Here is a 24,094-nt window from a genome sequence, read left to right as displayed (position 1 = left end):
GTCAACAGGTGCTGTTGCTGTTGCTGTTGCTACTGCTGCTGCTGCTGCTACTATTATTTCATGAGCTTTAATGTATGAAGGCTAATCAAAGATCACCATTGTTATGCTTTATACATTGCTGGTCCCTTTTGTGGCAGCTTGAAGAAGAGCTGTATAAATAACTGATGGATTTCAAGGAGCCAAGTTGATGAATGGAAGAGGGACTATAGTGGAAGTCTGCAACACTCTCATTGCAAACAGCATTTCCATGCGACCACTCCAACCAGGTTTACATTCTTCTGCACTCACTCAACCAAAACAAATTAAATGTTCGGCCATGTTCACGTGACAGTGGTTTTATTTTCAAAGAAGCCATTTTTGTAGCAACTATTTTCGAACAGCCAGTTGTACTTGGGGCTATGTAAGGTTGCAAATCAAACAGGTCTCATTTTTCCAACAGCAACAGCAGTAACATTCTTTCGAGTACATCGTCCTCTACCTGAAGAGTGGCTTTAGGTGTTCTGCAAGCAGTTCTACCCACGACATGAAATGTGTTACATACATCCAGATTTTGGACATCGTAGTTTGCATTACCGAAAACTAACTTTGCTTCTGCCATTTGCCGATAGGCAGCGACAGTGGTAAGTAACAGTCGAAAGAAACCTCATTCAGAAACTAGTCTATTTGTGTCTGCATCATAAAGTTGTTCTTGGCTGAAAATGTCTGTTTACGAGCATAATTCTCATCATTAGCGGGAGGTGTTACTGTTTTGTTTCAATATGAAGAAAACAGTGGCCGGGTCTCATCGAATGCTCTCAAGTACGTACGGTAAGGACGCTATTAGTGAAAGAATGTGCCGCGAGTGGTTTCAACACTTCAAGAATGTCAGACTGGCATAGGGTGGAAGAGAGAATGTTTTGTAAAATGCAGAATTGGAGACATTGCTGAGTGGAGACTCACGTCAAACTCAAGAAGAATTGGCACGATTAGTGGGAGTGACACATCAAGCCATTTCGTCTCAAGGCTATGGGCACGATTCAGAAAGGAGAAACTTGGGCCCCGTGTGAGCTGAAACCGAGAGACATTGAACGGCATTTGTGTTTTGTGAACAGGTGCCTCAGAGACAAAAACGGAAGGGATTTCTGCATCGCACTGTGGCTGGGAATGAAAAATGGGTTCATAACGATAACCTTAAACTCAAAAAATCATGGGGATATCCCGGCCATGCTTCCACATCGACGGCCAAATCGAATATTCACGGCTCTAAGATCATTCTCTGCATTTGGTGGGATTAGCATTGTGTAGTATGAGGTGTTAAAACCAAGTGAAACAATCACAGGTACTCATTATTGAACGCAGTTAATGCATTTGAGCAGAGCATTAAAAGACAAATGGAGAGGCACAATAAAGAGATTTTGCAGCACAACAACGCTTGACCCCACGCTGCAAAAGAGGTCAAAACGTACTTGGAAACGTTAAAATGGGAAGTCCTACCCCACCCGCCATATTCTCCACACATTGCTCCCTCTGACTATCACCTGTTTAGATCATGATGCATGGCCTGGCTGACCAACACTTCCGAGCTCATGAAGGAGTCAAATTGGTTTGATTCGTGGATCACTTCAAAAGATGTACAATTTTTTCAACACTGGATTCGTACACTGCCCAAAAGATGGGAGAAAGTAGTGGCCAGCGATGGAAAATACATTGAATGATACATCAATTTGTTTGTTTAAAGCCTCAAATGTTAGGGAAAAAACGGCAGAAGCAAAGTTGTACCTCTTGTATCTGTTCTCAATTCTTGTGCTCTCTTGGGAAGCGACTGATCTTTTATATTTTACAAATTCCTTGTAAGGTACACACACACACACACACACACACACACACACACACACACACACACACACACACACACCAAAATTGCACTAAATTTTGATCAAGACCTTTGAACCAAATTTTCTGTGCAATGAAATACCAGTTCCAAGTTGGACAGGGGACAAAAGCGATCTATGTGCAGCAATTATTATAATGTAACATATTTAAGTTTTTTTTTTCTTTCAGTAATTTGTTTCATCCTTTGAATTTTCTCAGGTGTTTGACTTTTAGAAGTAGGCTGTATGATTCCAGTTATGAAGACATTGAGCATTTCATGTACCAGTTCAGCACCTCCTTTACAAATTTCTCCAATCATTGGAAACAGAATAGTAGTAGCTTTTGGACTTGACCTTATGTTCAATAACAGCTGCTGCAGTTTTGATTACACTCAATTCCTCCAGAGCTTCATTATCAGAGTTCCGATTTCTATATCAGTTGTCTGATAAAATATTAGTAGTTGCTCCAGAAAAACGAATCACACTTTTTTTCCCTGGTAAAACTGTAAAATTCAAATTATTACCATAGTGCTGGATAAGTTTTCTTTTCAAGTGTGTATCAGGATATGGCTCAACTTGGGGACTCAGCTGAAGAAACATATTTTGCAATTCTTTGAAAGCCTACTGACATTCCTCATTTTCCTTCAAATAATCACACAGATTTTCAAAAGCATCTTCTCTTTTGGCATCAGCACCTTTAGTTGTTGCTGCTCTCTTTTCGGGCCATGATCATCCTGGCTTTTAAAATGTCTGGTAACAATGCCAGTGATATCTCCCATTAGAACTGACGAGATCTATGACCAGAAAGAGCCTCACACTTACCTCGTCTCCCAACTTTATGTGCCTGTTATTTGCTTCCATTTGGATGTTTTCAATCAGTTCAAGTTTCTATACTAAACTTTTACTTTTCTTTACCTGGATTCCTATACATACTACATCTACATCTACATATATATACTTCGCAATCCACCATATGGTGCGTGCAAAGGGTACCCGTACCACAACTAGCATCTCCTCTCCCTATTCCACTCCCAAACAGAACGAGGGAAAAATGACTGCCTATGTGTCTCTGTACGAGCCCTAATCTCTCTTATCTCTGTGGTCTTTCCGCGAAATATAAGTTGGCAGCAGTAAAATTGTACTGCTGTCAGCCTCAAATGCTGGTTCTCTAAATTTCCTCAGTAGTGATTCGTGAAATGATCGCCTTTCCTCCAGAGACTCCCATCCGAGTTCCCGAAGCATTTCCATAACACTCGCGTGATGATCAAACCTACCAGTATGAAATCTAGCAGCCTGCCTCTGAATTGCTTCTATGTCCTCCCTCAATCCGGCCTGATAGGGATCCCAAACACTCGAGCAGTAATCAAGAATAGGTCGTATTAGTGTTTCAGAAGCGGTCTCCTTTACAGATGAACCACACCTTCCCAATATTCTACCAATGAACCAAAGATGACTATCCGCCTTCCTCACAACTGCCATTACATGCACGTCCCACTTCATATCGCTCTGCAATGTTACGACCAAATATCTAATTGACGTGACCGTGTCAAGCGCTACACTACTAATGGAGTATTCAAACATAACAGGATTCTTTTTCCTATTCATCTGCATTAATTTACATTTATCTATATTTAGAGTTAGCTGCATGTTCGAGAATCCTGCAACAAACTGATGTTACAGATATTGGTCTGTAATTTTGAGGATCCGCCCTACCCTTCTTACATTTCCAACCACAAAGAAAACATATGGTTTTAAAATCAAATGATTCGCATGGAATCTTTTCTGGAGGTTCCTTTTCTTTTTGAGGTGACTTTGTACGTAATATGTAAATTTGTCGACACTCACCATGTACTTGAAGCGAGTCATTCTGCAGGAACTTTTCTATCATCATCTTTAAAAATTTCACTGCACTGAATTATTTTGTCCACCCGCTCTTGTAGTCTGAGTAATTAGTTCACCACCCACATCCTTACAAGGTTTCAAAGCACACTCTGCCATAATTCACAAACTTTCAAGTGACTATCACGTAGTACGTACAGAATTCTAAAGACGAACAATAAAAAAATGACAGCGGAACTTCACTAAAAATAACACTCACAAACACATTCAACAGGTCTCCCCAATACGACTGAAGGAAAGAAAGTAGATGAGAGTGTGTGTGAGGGGGAGGGGTGGGCGGCAGGTGCAGATGGTCGACAGAGACCTTACGCACTGCTCTTTACTGGTGGCCGAGCTTGTGGTAAACGGCTCTCGTTCCCAGTATTTCTCCACTTCTAACCTTCTGTGGTGACTCTTAGCCTCTTTTGAACTATAATTTGATTGTACAATATTACTTTTTAATAAAGGCCTGGCCACACAGAATCCCGCTGGCTGCGGCGACTGACGGTGCGGCGGGGGTCCGGGTCCGTCAGCGACCAGAGACGCCACACAGGCAACGGCCGGCCAGCCGCAGCGACTTCTTCTGCGTCACCTGTCATACTGTGGAAGGGGCCGAACCCCATTATTAAGCTTGTGTGCATAGCGCGATTGTCTTGGTGTTAGACGATTTGGAAGCTTCACACGGGACACGTTATCTTTGCACGAATTCATTTTTAGTGCAAAAATGAGTAGTTCCTCCTCGTACTAGCGATACGAAATGGCACTAAGATGAGGAGATGTTGGGTGCACGGCATTAATAGCAAGAGAGAAAGCTTAGGAGAATACCATCGTCTGTACATTGAACTAGAGTCTGACTAAGATAGGTTCTTCAAATATTTTCGTATGTCGCGAGAATGTTTCGAGGAACTGCATCATCTGATAAAAATGTAGCACCGAGAAATGCACAACGAACTGGAGAAAGTCAATTGATACAAGGCATAGACTAGCCATTTGTTTGAGGTAAGTTTTACCATTTGTGGCCTTTTTGTGCTTCGTACAGAAGTCATAAATTATTCAGTTTCAGTTTTGCTGTATCATATGAAAGGTTCGGCGGTAAAAAGTGCTATCCCACAATGTAGTTACGAGTGGAGTGATAAATTTATCTGCAGTGTTTACGAATACAGCAAACGATAGTAACATCTAGTTCTGTATGTCCCGCTAGAGAGAACTTCCTACTAAATAAATTGTTTTGTTTCATTGTATTCATAAAATTGTCATTGAATTTAAACAAACATATCTTTGGTCATTAACTCATCTATTCGTTCTATCGGCATAATTTATTTTAATCTTTTTCAGGTACTTGGCTACAGGCGACAGTCACCAGACCATAGCTTTTTCTTTTCAGTTAGGACATTAAACAGTCTCAGAAATTGTGAGAGAAGTGTGCCAGGCAATATGGACTGTTCTACAGCCCAACTATTTACCTACTCCTACAACAGAGATGTGGAAGAAATCTGAAGAAGAATTTCTAGAACTTTGGGGGTTTCCGAAGCGCCTTGGAAGCACCGACAGAAAGCAGCATATCAGGTTAAAATGCCCAAAGGATAGTGGATCCCAGTTTTTCTGTTACAAACAATTCTTTTCGCTAGTCGTCCTGGCGATCGTTGGTCCATACGAACATCACATTGACAACACTATTTTCGAGAATCCAGCTTGCTATCAAGAGTACATCGAGGAAAAAAGTATTCTACCTCCAAATCAGGATCGCGTGTATCGTACAAAAAGTTGTATTGTCTCGCCTCTTTTATAAGTCTTTCTGTGTCCATGATGCATGCACTATGAGCTGCAAGACAAAAACTGCCTCACGCCGCTGCCTTCAGTGTGACAGCAGAGCAGTTGAATGCACCAACAGGGGCAAGCAGCCGCTCCGGCTTGTGGCAAATCTGTAATTTGTGACAACCCGGCGGCAGCCGGTGCGTCAAAGCCGCAGGCCGGGGCGTCAGAGCCGCACTGTGTGACCGTTGCCATACAATAACTAGCGATTCAACAGTGCGGCCTGCCAGCTGCAGTACTAGGCCACAGGCCAGACCGCATTCTGTATGGCCAGGCCTTAAAACTGTTTAGTTATTTCTGCATAATTTCATTTTTCCAAAAACTCTAAAAATGCAAAAAAATTCTACATTTACACTCTCCATAATGCTGGAACCATTCACTTTAACAAGATTATGCACAGGGTCATTTTTGTCCACAATTTAATGTAGATTATTATTGTGTATGGCACTTTTTGCACTAAACCGTATAGTTCTCAAAATATTTAAGAAAAACAGATAAAAACCGGACGCTTAAGATGATGTAACTTTCTACCAAACAATGTGTGGACTGTATACAACAATTTGGAGTTGGGTGGAAACTTACTTTGGATGTTCAGGTTAAGCCGTTTTAGGACTAATTGCACTGCACTACAATGAGGCCATTGAATGGTTCCATTCAAAAGTTGTCACCACACACATTAAGACATTTATCCCACTGGGAGATGAGACAAATACCTGTTTTGTAGAAAGTGGTCGATCGCTGATGTACCCACAACCACATCTACTCTTGCACTTCCTAGCCCAACACACGTATTTGTTCAGGTCGCCAAACATGTGAAAATCACACAGTGAAAGATCCACACTGTACAGAGTATGTTGCAGTGTTTCCCAACCAAACAGTTGAATCAAAACCTTTATCCAATTGGCAGTGTGCGAGTAGGTGTTATCGTGCAACAGAGTGATTCCATCTGACAGCATTCAAACAGCCTGTGGACAAACTGCAAACCCAACAACAGAAAAATCGTGCATCTCCCCCACCGAAGAAATTCAAAGCTATTCACACAAGTTCCAGTAAGGTCAGGATAACATCTTTCTCATACCATATGAGCCCTATGCTCAGAGTTTTTCAAGGATGAAACCACAGTCAATGCACAGTGCTACAAAGACACTGTGCAGAAACTAATGTGCCATAAAGTCAAAATGTCTGGAATGGCGTCTGAGAGAATCATCCTACAGTAACACCTGCCTCTGCACTGCCAATCGGACCACGGCTGGGAAGCACTGCAATGTCCTCCGGGTCATACACAGTGTGATTTTTCACATCTTTAGCTACCTGAAGAAAGACATGTGGGTGTTCGTTCCAGTTGGATGAAGAAAAGCAAAACTGGGTGCACACGTGTGGACCGTCAGCAGACGGCCACATTCTATAAAACAGGAATTGATTGTCTCATCTCCCAGTGGAATAAATGTCTTAAAGTGTTTGATTATTACTTCTGTATGGAAACATTCCACGGTTCTGTAGTGGCAGGTGTTCTGTTTTCATTTGACTTCCCTTATACTTCACTACAATGTTTTGTGGGGAATGGACAGGTCGAGGAGTCCAGTAGCGTGGCCTCCCCATTCACTGGACCTGAGTCCATCGAATTTCGGGCTATGCGGACATGAATAGGCATCGGTGTATCCCAACCCATCAACAGCACGCAAACATTTCAGAAGCACGTGACCAATGCGAACTCAGCCAGCTGTATCTGAAAGTGTGTGACACTGCAAAGAAGGGCTGAAAAAAAGTGTCAAAGATTGGTAATCATTTACAGCAGTGCCTATAGTGTCTACTTCTACGTAACAGGCAGATGGAACGTTAGGACATACTGGCCCGTATCTCGACAGGTAGGTTACAGTACGCTTGTTCGCCCACTGCTTGAATACTGCTCAGCAGTGTGGGAACCGCACCAGATAGGGTTGATAGAAGAGATAGAGAAGATCCAACGGAGAGCAGCACGCTTCGTTACAGGATCATTTAGTAATCGCGAAAGCGTTACGGAGATGATAGATAAACTCCAGTGGAAGACTCTGCAGGAGAGACGCTCAGTAGCTCGGTACGGGCTTTTGTTAAAGTTTCGAGAACATACCTTCACCTAAGAGTCAAGCAGTATATTGCTCCCTCCTACGTATATCTCGCGAAGAGACCATGAGGATAAAATCAGAGAGATTAGAGCCCACACAGAAGCATACCGACAATCCTTCTTTCCACGTACAATATGTGACTGGAATAGAAGGGAGAATTGATAGAGGTACTCAGGGTACCCTCCGAAACACACCGTCAGGTGGCTTGCGGAGTATGGATGTAGATGTGGATGTAGGTATTGTTGGTATCCGGACGCATCATTATACAAAAAGTTCTAGTTTTGACCAATACTACTACTTATTGGAATATGTGACACATATTTTAAACACCCCGAGAGAAGGAATCTGACAACAGGTAAGAACAAAAAAGGCTTACTATCTTCTGACATTGCTCCTTCAACAGTGTTTAATACAGTGTAAATGACAATAATGATAAGAAAAATATAACAATCCTTACTTACAGGTGAAGGGCTTCAAAAGTTTTGATGGAGAATAGAGGCGACGACGGATCCTTTCTCTGAATCTCGATGTCATTCTTATTTTCGACGAGCCCCCTCCGTATGATCTTCTGCAGCAAGGAGCGCTCGGCAGGTGTTATCTGCTCGTCTCCCTCGTCGTTAGGAGTGTCAGGCACTGGCGATTTAGAATCGCCGCTCCTCTCTGTGGAAGGGGACACATTATTGGCAGGCGGCTCTTTCTTGATTTCCACACTCTTCAACTGAAACAAAACCGAGCAGACCAGTTGTAATTCCAGCAGATCATTAACGAAAAGAATAAGCGACACCAGAGTGTCAAGTTTGAAATAAGTTACATAGAAAATTGTGACACTGCACACAGTAATTATTACTCAAATACAACATTTACTTAGTAAATTCTTTAGAATTAAATTTTATTTGCTCCTTTCGTACACAATTATATTGTGTCATCCCACAAATTATAAATGCAACTCCTTTACATCAGAAGGGCATTTTATGCACATTCCACCACAGACTTCATTGTTTATGTGAATCCAAAGTCTAAAAGCCTAAGTTTGATGGAGTATAAAATTATTTAACAGCTGGCTATTGGGTCTAATTAATAACAGAACCTGGACACGTAGGAGTCAAATTTACCACAGATGATACTATAGTTTGGGTTACTGAGGCAGGTTGAAGGCTGGTGAAAGGTGAGTGAGTGTGAAGTAACTTATGACCCACAAAGAAGACATTCTAATACTTCACTGGATAGGACCAAGTTTGGGTCTCAGAGGAATTGAAACAGATGGTAGGAATAGCATCTATAAAGAGGTACAGAAGAGTTATCTGAACATGTTAATCATCTCATGTTGTGCACTTTAATCAAAAGACTGGTTAGCTCTAGCTCTCCACGCTAATGTATCCTTTGCAAGCCTCTTCATCTCTGCATAACTACTACAACCTGCTCCCATTTGCACGTGCTTACTGTTTTCAAGCATTGGTCTCCCTCTACAATTTTACCTCCCATACATCCATCCATTACCAAATCAAAACAATTTCTCAATCCCTCGAGTTAATGGAGCCCTCCTTTCAGTCAGATTCAGCCGTAAATTTCATTTTAGTACCTTAATCTTCCTTATTCAACTACCCATCAAAGCCGGGTTTTCTTAAGACCAACATGCAGTAAGCGTGAGTCTTAGTTTCACGAGTTTTTGTCCCATTCATCACAGTAAAATTAGCTAAGGGAGCTGCCTTTAGCTCTTTGTTTTGTGTGTTCTAATAATGTGACAGTGTACTTTATGATTTGTGATGGTGCATGTGACAAAGCTGACAAGTCACAGAGCCTTACATCATTTTTATTCTCTTTACTATCTTAGTGCTCACTGCTTCACTCACGTAGACCGTAGGGTATGCACAGATTTTGTTTTAGTTTTCCTTTAATCGAATTTTTGTGTTGTTCACAAATTGCAATACCTTCTAAACCTTTCACGTTGATTAAGGCCGAATCACGATTTTTTTCAGATGTGGTGCTGACCGAAAGGAAATTCTGGTAGCTGGAGCGAGGTTTTTGTTAATCCTACCTTTTGTGTTCTTGTGGTAATACTGCCATAGAAACTTTCATCCCCAAATACATACTTCTTTATTCCTAATCGAGAAGTGAATATCAATTTTCACGACTTTAGCTTTAAAATGTTTTAATATAACCAAATATTTTTATAAATTTTTTAAGACCCATTTCACCCCCTTAGGGGTTGAATTTAGAAAAACACTGTACTGTGTATTTTTTATTTTTAACCAAGAAGTCAAATGAACAATGTTCATAGTTTTAGCTTTAAAAATGTTTTATAGTTATTTAATAAGGATTCAGTTTCAAACCCCTTTCACTTTCGCAGAACTAGATTCAAAATTCCCTTAATAGCAACATATTTCAAAAACTTTTTATCACATATTTCATCCCCTTTAGGGATGGAATTTCTAAAAATCCCTTCTTAAACGATGCCTACGGTCTAAGTTCAACACCATCTCCAAATTTCAAGTTTCTGTTCTTAGTGGTTTGGGCTACCACATGGTGAGCGAGTGAGTGAGTGAGTCAGTCGACTAAAGTCAACCTTGCACTAGTGGATATTAGTAAACTCAATAGTGAATATGAAGCCATTCAAATAATAATAATAATAATAATAATAATAATAATAATAATAATAATAATAATAAAAGGCTCCATACATTTATTACCTTGCTCTAACGCTTTTTTGAGTGCACTTTCAAATAAGAAAGTGTAACACAGATCCACTCAATTACAACATGCCATGAAGATTGATAAAATGATCATAAATGGGGACAAGAAGTGTCATGTCAGTGGCTAGTTTTATGCACCAGGGGAGAGGATAGCACACAGTAAACATGTTTGGTAGGGAGGCACTGAACCCAATATCTCATATGTAGATCACAATAAAATCAAAGGCTGTAAAATGCACCAAGAAGCACAACACTAAGGAACTTTCAGCACCTAGTGCAGTCCTGTAATGTAAAACAGGATGACTTTTGTATTTTCAGTTTCAGTTAACTATTCAGTAATCAACCTGACCCCAAGCTCAGGATGTGCAATGTATTTAAAAAAAAAAAAAGCAGCAAATACCATACATTCCAAGAAATGGTGTAGAGTCATTTGATTTGATTTTAACAGGAGAGCTAAAACAGCTTAGGTCTAACCCGCCACTGCCCACACCGAAACTAGGCTTATTGTGCGGTATCGCTCCCTGCATATCTAGTAAAGCCAACCAGTGCCCTTAAATAGTGCAAGGAGTCCCTCTACCAGTTTTTTGTTAGATAATTTCTTCAGGCAGGTCTAGTTGTCCCAAAGATTCTGTATCTTTTACTCTCCAATGCCATGCATTCAAAGATTAGGTGTGATGCAGTTTCTTCACCCTCATCACAGATCCTACATTTAGGGTCCTCTTCCATTATACCCATTGTGTGTAGGTGTTTTTTGTAGTTCCCATAGCCGGTCATCAGTCCAGTCATGAGTTTGATCTCTTTCCTGTACAATCCCAGGATTACAGAGCTTCTTTTAAAACATGGCTTGGGCATCATTACCTTACCATGTTTTGGTTAATGGACCTTGGTCCAATATCCTACTGGAGTTGTTGCCCCCATCCTAGCCAATCTATCGGCTTGTACATTGCCACAAATCCCTGAGTGGCCAGGGACCCACACTAGGTACACCCTATTGCTTCCCCCTAGTTCGAACCAGAGCCCTGTGGCAATCTGCAACAATCTTAGATCTTGTTGCAGGAGCTGCCAATGATTTCAGGGCCGCCTGTCTGTCTCAATAGATGTAGATGCTACGTCATTGTAGCACCTACTCATATTCTCCTCCACACATGCCCTGACTGCAGTAATTTCGGCTTGGAATACAGAGGCCAGTTTCCCTAGAGAGGTGCTGCTCTCCAGTCTTGGCTAAACCCCATACAACCCTGCCCCAACGCATTGATCTGTTTTCGAGCCATTGGTGAACCAAACGATGTCCCCCATACGGTGTCTAACTGTTTTCTCCCACTGTTCCCTACTTCCCATTATTATGTTGTAAAGCTTGTCGAAGCAGTTCGGAGTTGTTATATAGTCAGTGAGCATTTCCCCAGCCATGCCTATATTTACCTCACTCGCTATGTTAGTGTGTGATTCTGGATATCCAAATGAGACTCAGTTTTGGCCAATTCTAAGTCTGTATGCCCCAACTGTTGCCTCCATCTTAACCCAAAGGTGAAATGGAGGCATGTCCAGTACGGCTTCCATTTCAGTGGTTGGTGTGCTCCTAATTCCACTCGTTATGGCTAAGCAGGCCAATCTCTGCACCTTAGCAGCAACCCGCTGTTCTACCTTCAGAGTCATTTAATATACAAGCAACAAACAAACGCCAAACTACATTTTACGATCTTGTAATTTCAGCACTAAACACACACTGTCTCCCTATGATTACGTGAAACTGCCCAACCGTTGGCTGACTACATGAGCAAGCCCTTCAATGTCAAACCAGAATGTAATTCCACTACATGAGACTGCAGAAATCCCTAATTGCATCTGAGAATGTAACTTCAGATAGCAAGAAAAACCAACGAAATCCAAGATGGTAACAAGAGAAAGTGACAACAATGAAATATTTTATGAGCTGCTCATTTTTTACAAAAGACGCACTAGTACACAAATAGTAGGAGAAGTCAAAAGTTGAAACTATCACCATACAAAAATAAAGTTACGTAATAATTCTGCATCAGCTTCCAAAAGACACATTCCAGAAAACAATTCAAAATTTGTGGTGCTTCAGGTAGAAGCTACATAGCGGTACCCACATGACATTTTTTTCCATGTTCATGTATGATATACGTACAAGAGACGTTCAAAAAGTTTGCACAGTCATCTCTATTTTTTTTATTTTTTGTAGGAGGAGAATGAAATTGACTAAACATATTTGAAACATTTAGCTACAAGTTGGTACATAAAAGTATTTTCTTTTATTTACAGGTGAGCCATAATGGACCATGAAGTAGATGTCAGGTTGTGACAATGGTCACTGATGGAGTTCCTCTTCAAGACCAGCGTCATTACCCAGGATGAAACATGGTTATTTTTGTCCAAACCTGAGAGCAAAACCCGATCCATGGAGTGGCATCATCCGGGTTCCCCTCGGAAGAGGGGACCAAGACTTTCACGAACAGCAGGCCAAAAGGTGATGGCCTCCTCCTTCTGGGATCAGTGTCATGTCATTTTCATTGACTTTTGGAACCTGGCACCACAATTAACCGGGACCATTACTGTTTGTCATTGGACAAGCTATGACGTGCCATTAAGACCCACAGACCACAGCTTCAGAGTCAGCTGATCAGACAACACCATAATGATAAACCCCACTCAGCCCTTATGATGCAGGAGAAAAATCAGGAAAATGGATTGGAAAATTGTTCCTCATCCTGCCTACAGTCCGGGACTTGGCTCCATCTGATTTATACCTCTTTGGCAGTCTAAAGAGACACCTGCATGGTAAACATTTGATAGTGAGAAAGACTATCTTTCCTGGGTCAAGAGATGGCATAAAAGTCAATCCCCAGAATTTTACCAAAGATGCATCAGAGCTGATGGCGGCTACAGTGAGTAGGCTCAATGTATAGCTAAATGTTCCAAATATGTTCACAAAAAATTTTGTTCTCTTACTGCAAAAAATAAAAAAAATTGAGACGACTGTGCAAAATGTTTTGAACATCCTTTGTACATAATACGCTCCAAAGTTTTACAGGGGACTTATTTATTATCTAATACACAGAGGTGACAAAAGTCATGTGATAACAATATGTACATATTTAATTGGTGGTAGTATGAAGTATGCAAGGTATAAAAGGGCAGTGCATTGGAAGAGCCATCATTTGTACTTAGGTGATTCACATGGAAGTGAACAATAGCAATTAACAGAATTTGAACATGGAATGGTAGTTGGAGCTAGATGCATGGGACAGTCCAATTGGGAATTGTTACGGGATTCAATACTCCAAGATCCACTGTCTTAAAAGTGTGCTCAGAACACCAAATTTCAGGCATTACCTCTGCCTACGGACAATGCAATGGCTGAGTGCCTTCACTTAATGACCGAGAGCAGTGGTATTTGTGCCGAGTTGTCAGTGTTAATAGACAAGTAACACTGTATGAAACAGCTGTAGAAATCACTGTGGGTTGTACGATGAATGTACCCGTTACGATACTGGAGCAAATTTGGTATTAATGGGCTACAGCAGCAGACGTCCAAAGTGAGTGCCTTTGCTAACAGCACAATCATCTGCAGTGCCTCTCCTGAGCTTGTGACCACATCAGTTAAACCCTAGATGACTGGAAAACTGTGGCCTGCTCGGATGAGTCCCATTTTCAGTTGGTAAGAACTGATGGTAGGGTCTGAATGTGGCACAGACCCTATGAAGCCACGAACCCAAGTTGTCAACAAGGCACTGTGGAATTTGGTGGTGGCTCCATAATGGTATGGGCTGTGTTTATACAGAACGGACTGGAAATGGTTAAGTTCAGCTACTTAGTGCCAATACATTGTGTCACCAGACCACAATTGTTCACAACTGGTTTGAAGAACATTCTGGACAATTTGAATGAATGATTTGGCCACCCAGATTGCCTGAAATGAATACCACGGAACACTTATGGGACATAATCAAGACATCAGTTTGTGCACAAAATGCTGCACTGACAACAGTTTCATAATTATAGATGGCTGTAAAGGCAGCATGGATCAAAATTTCTGCAGGGGACTTCCAAGTTGTGCAGTCCATGCCGCATCAAGCTGGTGTATTACTCCAGAAAACAAGATCTCTAACACAACATTAGGAAGCATATCATAACTTGTCACCTCAGTGCAAACTGCAGACTGTCAATAGCAGAAAAAGCATTTCTGATAAAGAGAAATTTGGCAACACTGAATATAGATTCAAACGTTGGGAAGTCTTCTCGGAAAGTATTTGCATGGAGCACAGCTTCAAACTGAGGCAAAATTTGGGTAATAAATACTGGAGACAAAGAGACTCAAACTACTTGAAACAGAGCTATAGATGAATACTGAAGATTAGCTGGGTGAATCGAGTAATTAATGAGGAGGTTATTGATTCGAATTTGGAAGAAAAGAGCTTTATGGTACAGCTTGACTAAACGAAGGAAACAGTTGATAGGACACATTCTTAAGCATCAAGGAATTATCATTTTAGTATAGGATGGGAGTGTGGGGAGTAAAATTTGTAGAGGGACAGCAAGAGATGAACACAGGTAGCAGGTTCCAACGGATTTAGGTTTCAGTAGTTATGTAAACATGAAGAAGCTTGCACAGGAAGCGTAGCTTTGAGAGCTGCATCAAATCAAACTTCAGACTGAAGACTGATGGAAAGAAACACCCTGATGGAATGATAAAACAAAGGATATGGTATAGAAGAAGAATAGAGCTCTAAGGGAATGATTCCAGAAGAGAACAGTAGAGTCAAGAGAAGAGTATCAGGCAAGAAAGAAAGAAGGAAAAGAGTGGTGGCAGAGGAAAGAAGAAAGTGGATAGAATAGTGGACCAGAATGATGGAGGAGGATAGTGAAAGTTCAAAAGAGGTGTTATATGGGATGATTAAAAGCAATTGGAAGAACGGTGTGGCAGATTATGCCCGAATTGTGAACAAAAGTGGACAAGATGTAAAGAATAAGGAGGAACTCAAGAATATGTGGAAGGAGTATTTTGAAGAACTCCTGAACCTGAATGGAGACTTGGATGAGGAGGAACAAGCCGAGGAAAAAATAGATGAGGAACAGCAAATAGAAAAAGACCTTACATGGAGAGAAGTGGCATTGAGTAAGATGAATGGAGGGAAGTCACCAGGTCTGGATGACCTAAGTGTACAGATGGTGAGAACAGCAGGAGAGGTGAGGATACAATGGCTATATCGAGCAATGAAAATTGTGTGGAGACAGAAGATGACTGCAGAAGACTGGAAGAAGGGAATAATTGTTCTGATCTTTAAGAAGGGAAATAGAAAAGAGTGCAAGAACTATCAAGGGATAAGACTGACGAGTCATTGTACAAAGATTTTTGAGAAAATTTTGGAAGCACGAATTCGGGCAAAATTAGAAGGAACAATGAGAGAAGAGCAACATGGCTTCAGAACAAGAAGGTCCAAGGTGGATCTAATTTTTGCTGTAAGACAACTGCTGGAACAGCACTATTAATATGGAAAAGATCTACTAATGACCTTCCTGAACATTGAAAAAGAATATGATAGTGTACATAGAAAGTGTGGAAAACCCCGGAGAACAGTGGAGTAGCAAAACAGATCATTTGGAGGCTAATGGAAATGTATCATGGAAGTGTGAGCCGTGCGAAAGTGGCAGGAGAGAGATCAGCTTGGATTGGACAGAAGAATGGTTTGAGGCAGGGAAGTGCACTTTCACCATTACTCTTCATTGTAGTATCGATGATATGAGTACAGTAGCACAAATAATTGATGAAAGGAAGATGAAAGCGATGGTGTTTACAGCTGATCTGATGATTTGCAGGAATACGGAGGAGGAAGTACAACAGCAGTTGGACGTATGGGAGCAAACAATGCAAGAATATGGGATGAAATTTAGTATAAGTAAGAGTGAGATGATTATCACAACAAGAAATAAGGAGAGAGGGACTGGAATAACAACAATTGGTGGGGAACGACTGAGAAGAGTGGAGAGTTTCAAGTACCTAGGAAGCCTGATACAGGAAGATAGAAAAAAACAACAGAAATAAACGAGAGGGGGAGAAACGCAGAAGCATTTCGAAAGTGTTTCAGAAGCCTGATATGGAGCAAGGAGAAACACCAAATCAGTAAAAAGGTTATATACCAGTCAAACTGCCCCGTTCTTGACATATGCCTCAGAAACATGGGTTCTGAAAGGAAGAGAGAAATTCAAAGTACAAGCTAATGAGATGAGATTCTTGAGAAACAGTATTGGTGTGACAAAGATAGACAGGTTAAGAAACGAGAGGAACAGAGAGTTAATGGATGTGGAACCATTATAGGACGAGACAGACAAATCAAGGCTGAGATGGTATGGACACGTTAAGAGAATTGAGGAAAAGAGGATACCCAGGAGGATACATGATATGAAATTGGAAGGAAAGAGACCAAGAGGAAGACAGAGAGAGACAGATGGCTGAAAGGAGTGGAGATTCGTGTCCAGAAGAAAGGAGAAGACTGGACCAAGGTGAAGACTGAGAGATGGTGGCACAACAGAAGACGATGGAGAGGCCTATGTTGCATACAGACCCGGCCAGAGGCTGCAAACTGTCCAAGATGATGACTGATGATGATCAAAAACCTAGACCGACAGAAATAGCTACAACAAACCCCAAGATACCCACCAATCCCTTAGTTACTATTATCGTCAACTAAAAACACAACCCAAGACTTCATAAAAAAATTATACTGATAATTTAAACACACAAGTAAGAATTACACAAACGTTAAACTCCAACCCCATTGAGCCAACACACATATCTAGGGTGGTACATGCACTCACATTCACGCTATAAACCTAAAACAATTAGGGTCCAAATGATTAATAGAAAATCTCATATAAAGATGTGAAACGAATACTAACAAAGGGATAGAGTGGCTGGCCAGTACTTACCTCAGCTCAGTACAGCCGATAGAAACACAAAAAAACAGAACCAAAAATTTACATTCCTAGCTTTCGGAACAAATGTTCCTTCATCAGGGAGGAGAGAGGGGAAAGAAAAAGACGAAGGGAAAGTCGATTTAGTTACTCACAACCCAGGTTATGAAGCAACAGGGAAAGGGAAACAGGGAGGGTAGCAAGGATGGAGGCATGGTTGTCAGAGGGAAGCCAAAGATATTCTACTGTAAGTACTGTGCCAGCTTCAAACCAAAGAGGATGCATACAGAAGTAAAGAGCTATATAGTATACAGATAAACAACAACTATGTAGGATGAAAAGATGCGTGAATGGCTAAAGAGGAAAGGGAAAGAGAAGAAGACTGAAGAGTAAATGGGAGTGAGGTGGTTTAACGTAGGTTCAGCCCACGGGGATGGCGGGATGTGTTGGAGTGCAGGTTCCCATCTCCGCAGTTCAGAGGGACTGGTGTTGGGTGGGAGAAGCCAAATGGCACATACGGTGTAGCAGGTTCCTAGGTCCCTAGAATTATGCTGGAGGGCATGCTCCGTTACTGGGTATTTGACATCTTCTAGGCGGACAGTTCGTCTGCGTCCGTTCAAGCGCTCAGCCAGTTTAGTTGTCGTCATTCCAATGTAAAAGGCTGTGCAGTGCAGGCATGTCAGCTGATAAATGACATGTAGTTCCACATGTGGCCCTGCCTTGAATTGTTTGTTTATGTTTTACCAGTAGCGGGGCTGGAGTAGGTGGTTGTGGGGGGATGCATAGGGCAGGTTTTGCAACGGGGTCGGTTACAGGGGTAGGACCCGCTGGGTGGAGAAGGTAGTCTGGGAATATTGTAGGGTTTAACAAGGATGTTAAGGAGGTTAGGGGGGCAACGAAAGGCAACTCTGGGTGGTGTGGGGAGAATTTTGTCAAGGGATGATCTCATTTCAGGGGTTGACTTGAGAAAGTTATATCCCTGGGAGAGTAATTTGTTGATGTATTGTAGGCCAGGATAATATTGGGTGACAAGGGTGATGCTTCTGTGTGGTCTGGGGTAGGAACATTGTTGTTGGACGGGGAGGAATGTATTGCTCGGGAGATCTGTTTATGGACAAGTTCTGCAGGATAGTTGCGGGACAGGAAAGCACTGGTCAGGTTATTGGTGTAATTGTTGAGGGATTCGTCACTGGAGCAGATATGTTTGCCACGAATACCTAGGCTGTAGGGAAGGGAGCATTTGATGTGGAATGGATGGCAGCTATCAAAGTGAAGGTACTGTTGTTTGTATGTGGGTTTGATATGGACAGAGGTCACCCAATATTATTCTGGCCTCAAATACATCAACAAATTACTCCGCCAGGGATATAACGTTCACAAGTCAACCCCTGAAATGAGATCATCCCTTGACAAAATTCTCCCCACACCACCCAGAGTTGCCTTTCGTCGCCCCCTAACCTCCTTAACATCCTTGTTAAACCCTACAATATTCCCAGACTACCTTCTCTACCCAGCAGTTCCTTCCCCTGTAACCGACCCCACTGCAAAACCTGCCCCATGGATCCCCCCCCCCCCCACCCCCCCACAACCACCTACTCCAGCCCCGCTACTGGTAAAACATACACAATTCAAGGGACCTAGGAACCAGCTACACCGTATGCGCCATTTGGCTTCTCCCACCCAACAGCAATACCTCCGAACTGCGGAGATGGAAACTTGCACTCCAACACATCCCCCCCCCCCCCCCCGGGCTGAACCTACGTTAAACCACCTCACTCCCATTTACTCTTCAGTCTTCTTCTCTTTCCCTTTCCTCTTTAGCCATTCACACATCTTTTCATCCAACATAGTTGTGTTTATCTGTATACTATATACCTCTTTAATTCTGTATGCATCCTCTTTGGTTTGAAGCTGGCACAGTACTTACAGTAGAATATCTTTGGCTTCCCTCCGACAACCATGCCTCCATCCTTGCTACCCTCCCTGTTTTCCTTTCCCTGTTGGTTCATAACCTGGGTTGTGAGTAACTAAATCCACTTTCCCTTTTTCCCTTTCTTTCCCCCCTCTCTCCTCCCTGACGAAGGAACATTTGTTCCGTAAGCTAGGAACGTAAATTTTTGGCTCTGTTTCTTTGTGTATCTATCGGCTGTACTGAGCTGAGGTAAGTACTGGCCAGCCCCTCTATCTCTTTGTTAACAATTAAGGTCCCCCTTTCTCAAACACGGGGACCACGTCTAAATATATCGCCAAAAACTATCATGTCAATGTCACACAATGATTCATGCTCAGACACAGCAACTTTAGTTAATATGCTAACTGTGCCAGAAACACTGTGTTTCACCTACTCAGCAGTCAACCCACACAACTGCAAATACTTGAAAATTGTCGTCATATCAATGGTCATTGCAGCAGTGACCTACTGGTGAACTTTGTAGTCATACCCATAACTAACAAGGAAAAAACAAATTTAATCTTAAACTGTGGGCACCACATTGAACTAATAATTCCAAAGCCAAAAGTAAAGCTGTAGCCAACAACCACAAACATTAAAATAACTCAGTCACAAATCATCAAACTCACATCAAACACACAATTCCAAGCAAACGGCATTCCAGTCCTATTACCCAACATCACTAAAAAACAATTTCAAAACATCAATGTTCAACACAAAGTGCCACCGTAGACTACAAAATACCCTCTTCAAACATCACCACATCAAATATGCCATGCAACCATGACACCATAACAATATTGTTGTCACAAGTCAAAGCCAATGGCTAAAACCACACATTTTGAATCACTCATTTTCTTCTGCAGAATCAGTATCTGTGTTATGCTCCATCAGAAAAATTTACCACACAGATTCAAACTAACAATAATATGCAATATTTTGTGTATCGCTGTAAGCAGCATTTTGATAGGACTTCAAAGTGTGTTGGCAGATTAAATTCCCGCCTAAATTTAATCCAAGGCATTTGACGAAATTGACTTCTTCATAATAAGAATTATGATCAGTGTTGTATTTTCTTATTTTAATTACTAAAAGCATCTTATTCGAACTAAGAATAATTTGAGAAATGTTTAAGTTAGGTGATTTGCTATGAAGCAATGGAAAGTGGTGTAGTGTTCTGTTGGTTTCCCTATGTGGTAGCTTCAAGGCAAGTCAATTTATCCCTGTGTATAAGGTTAGGTTAGTGTGGTACAGCCTCCCCCCCCCCCCCCCCAAAAGTCAATATCTAGGTTGTGTTTATGGTCTGGACTGTAGTGCAGGCTTTGATCAAAGTTAGGTTGGCAGATGTCAGTTTGGCTGTAACGCTGTCATATACCTAAAGCTAGCTGTCTGGCTACATAGTAACTGGACAAGATATTACTCAGTGAACAAAAGATATACCTCAAAAAAAAACACACACACAGCAATCAGATTCTATGCTCTAATTAAAATTACTTTATGATTTATGCTTTATGCTTCAGCGAGTTGAGTGATGGTGGCTAGCTGCCAACCAATCATAGGTCTTTCTGGAGCACCACAGGCTTGCTGTGTTAGCTGCATGCCGGTAACACTGCCACCTGTCACTGCAATCTGTCGATCACAAGGTAATTTTAATCAGAGTATGAATATGCCGTTAAAGAAAACAAACTATTTTTCTTTTTCTTTGAAATGGCTGTGTGTATGGCTAGTCACAGTAGGGTGTGAGCAACACTGCATGGACTGTAACAGATTTAGTTCACCTCAGATATGAAGCATCATTACAGTACACAAACGTGTGTTGGCGTACACTGTAAAATTCGAGAAACCGCACATGCACACAGAGCAGAAGACTCAAAAAGTGATAGGTCAAAAGAGCTACAGAGGATTAAATCTCTAACATTTGCTATCTGATGCTTAACAACTCAGCTGCCACAACTCCTTCATTGAAATTTCACCTACTTTACTTAGAATTTAACTTAAATACTTGCCGCTTTTATGGAATAATCTACCAAGAAAAATGTAAATTAAATGCTTTCACTCAACTTGACCACAAAAGGTATATATGGAAAAGAATAACTAGCAGTCTTTACCAGGTAGCAATCAATCCTGACTACACAGTGAAAAATCACACAGCAGCAGCTCATAATACACATAGCTTCCATCACAGATTCCTACACAGTGCACTCAAGAGAAAAAAATATTTTCCTGGGAAGTACTGCATGTCCTATCTTCAGTCTTTTCATATGAGATGTGAAGTTTTACTTTTCACTACAGTTTCCATCATTTAACCTAAGTCTGAAATTCCATATGATACGATATGTATATAGTACTGACTGTCAGCATTCCCAGAACATTCATCACAATATCACAGACACCAGAAAAATTAAAGAAAACACACACACACACACACACACACACACACACACACACACACACAGGGGAGTAAAAGCCGAAAGGCTACAGAGTCCCACCTCACACTTCCCCAAAGAGGGAAGTACAAGATGAGAGCAGCAGCATTCCCAACGGTAGAAAGTAACCGTGATTTGCGCCACAATGTGAAATTACGAAATATATTACCCTTCCCCCTTCTATACGAAAATCTGAAGAATTTTCTGTTCATTGAAACCCAACTTGTGTGTGATTCAGTTACTGTACACAACAGCATTACTACAGAGTAGTACTACTACGCATGAATTTTACTCTTCTTAATACTTCATAGAGCACTTTCAGGCAGGCACGTGGTTATTCGGTCGGTCTTTGTGGACTATATGCACTGGGCTGACCCTCGCTTACAATCTATTTAAATTACTTGATGGGCTACTGTTGTTTACGCGATGTTTACTGCAACGTATCAAGAGGTCGTGTGGCCACCACGTAACACTACTCTATAAAATTCAACAACATGAGAGAGGAAAAATGAAGACTAAACTTCAGCGTACAAATAGTGAACTTATTTCGGTGTTCCTTTGACATTAGCCATACCAATACGTGCAGAACACACAAATTTACGAATGGTTTGTAGGTTATGTTGTTCACATAGCATCCACCTGTTAAAAGCAAAAAACTGTGATAGTCTGGTTATTGAACTGTCACAGTTGGCTGCGAAGAACGAAGGGCCATGATCTGAGCGGATTCTTCCAATTACTATGTAAATACAGAAACAACACACGTGAAACCTTGTGACATTCTTACCTTCTCCGCCAACTTTAATTCTTCCTCTGTTGCTTCCTCCCAGCTTACTTTACTCATAGTTATCTCCTGTGTGAATAATGCAATTACTTTTTTATATTTTTTCGACTGATTTATCACCTTCGCGCTTCATGCACCACAGTTGCACATGAATGTCTATCATACATCTCTGCTTTTTCCATCTGCCATTTTTATGTCGAAGCATGTAACGCCAGAAGCTTTGCATCCACAGAACTGGATGCAGTTGCTCACAATTGGTTCAATATTTAACAATTGTTCTGATAGCCAGAAAACAAACTATGTTCATGAATCATGTCCTGAAAAACCAAGTCAGTGATTACACTATTTTTCACAAATCAGTTCGCATTAATTGTTCCCTTAACCGTCCATAACATCAATATCTCTGATTTCCTACCAGAGTGGCAGGTAGAAACAAAGCAAACACAAAGGTGAAAATCGTAAACAGTAAACAAACACCGAATGGGGAATGCACTTGTCACTTAAGCTGTAGTGCAGATGTGATTATGTGTTTAATCAACAAAAGTTTGTACCTGTTAAATATAATTGTGAATACAGTCGTCTGTTTCTCTTTTAAATTTATCTTTCTATATTTAACAGTATAACTATTCTAGGCTTCCTGTGTGCTTTTATTCCCCTCCCGAAAATCAGTCGTCCGAAATAAGAGACTTTAAGTCATCGTGAATGTCATGCATTCAACCGATCTCGTCCAAATCCCCAATTTCACAATTTGGATGTACGTAGACAAAATAATTAAAGTCTTCTGACCCATATTATTGACTTCTTTCCAAAAATAAACTGTGCAAACTTTCAGAAGAATTGTATTATGTGTTTGAAACTTTAACAGCCTCCTCCATTTCTATCTTATTCGACAACAGTTTGTGCAGAAATCTCCCAATACGTGCTAAATCGTATTTCATTCTTTTGTGTGCCACATCAGTGTTTAATATACTCAAATCTTCCTGTTTCTTAACGTGTCTCGATTATCCATTATTATTAACATCGTTAACAATTACTCTGTATTTCATTAGAAGTATACTGTACCGCTGGCTTTGTGTCTTTCTTGCATTTCTACCTTTTCTCAATAAGATGGAGTATTTTCTGTGTTATACACGACAAATTTGTCTCTACTTTCACTGTACCTATGTAAGTCTGCCCTGCCGTAATTATTTACTTTGTTATCACATTCTGTCCATCTTCTAGTGAACTGGTCTTCATGATTTTCCTTAGCTCATTGCTCATTCTCTTGGTGAATTTCCACTTTACATTTTCAATATTGTACATCGCTTTGTTAGGTGCTCCTTGTCTTTATTGTTCTGTCTTAAAACCCACAGTCCAGCAAGCTGCAAGTATGGTGCCAGTAAGTTATTGTTGGAATCTACAATTTCCCTTTAGTATGCTTTACGTTCCAGTATTTGGTTCCTACATTTTTGTGCAATCATTATGCAAACAATATAGAATATTTCATTAGAGTCTCAGTCTTTACCAAGTATGCCTTCTCGACTACATATTTTCACTTGTTTAATCTCTGCTTGGAATCCTGCTCTCTCCATTGTCACAAAACAGAAGGGCAGAGTCAATGTTACCTCACCTGCTAGTTCGTAGTCTTTCGCTATTGATACCTCTCACTTTGGTCACTATTGGTGGCATTAG

At 41.0% G+C, this 24,094-nt stretch overlaps 1 protein-coding gene across 1 annotated transcript in view; it reads right to left on the bottom strand.

Moving 5' to 3' along the window:
• Window positions 1–22,844, bottom strand: part of LOC126295445 (DEAD-box helicase Dbp80-like) — a 125,893-nt gene extending 103,049 nt beyond the window's left edge. The window contains exons 1-2 of the mRNA XM_049987945.1: window positions 22,427–22,844; window positions 8,104–8,360 (exon numbers count right to left, since the gene is read on the bottom strand). Coding sequence (XP_049843902.1) covers window positions 8,104–8,360; window positions 22,427–22,483 — 314 coding nt within the window. The 5' untranslated portion in view covers window positions 22,484–22,844. The remainder of the gene's footprint in view (window positions 1–8,103; window positions 8,361–22,426) is intronic.
• Window positions 22,845–24,094: the final 1,250 nt, after the last annotated feature.

The sequence above is a fragment of the Schistocerca gregaria genome, chromosome 11, assembly GCF_023897955.1.
Source record: "Schistocerca gregaria isolate iqSchGreg1 chromosome 11, iqSchGreg1.2, whole genome shotgun sequence".
Lineage (NCBI taxonomy): Eukaryota > Metazoa > Arthropoda > Insecta > Orthoptera > Acrididae > Schistocerca > Schistocerca gregaria.
The sequence above is the reverse complement of the archived record's forward strand: the minus strand, read 5'-3'. Positions and strand labels throughout refer to the sequence as shown.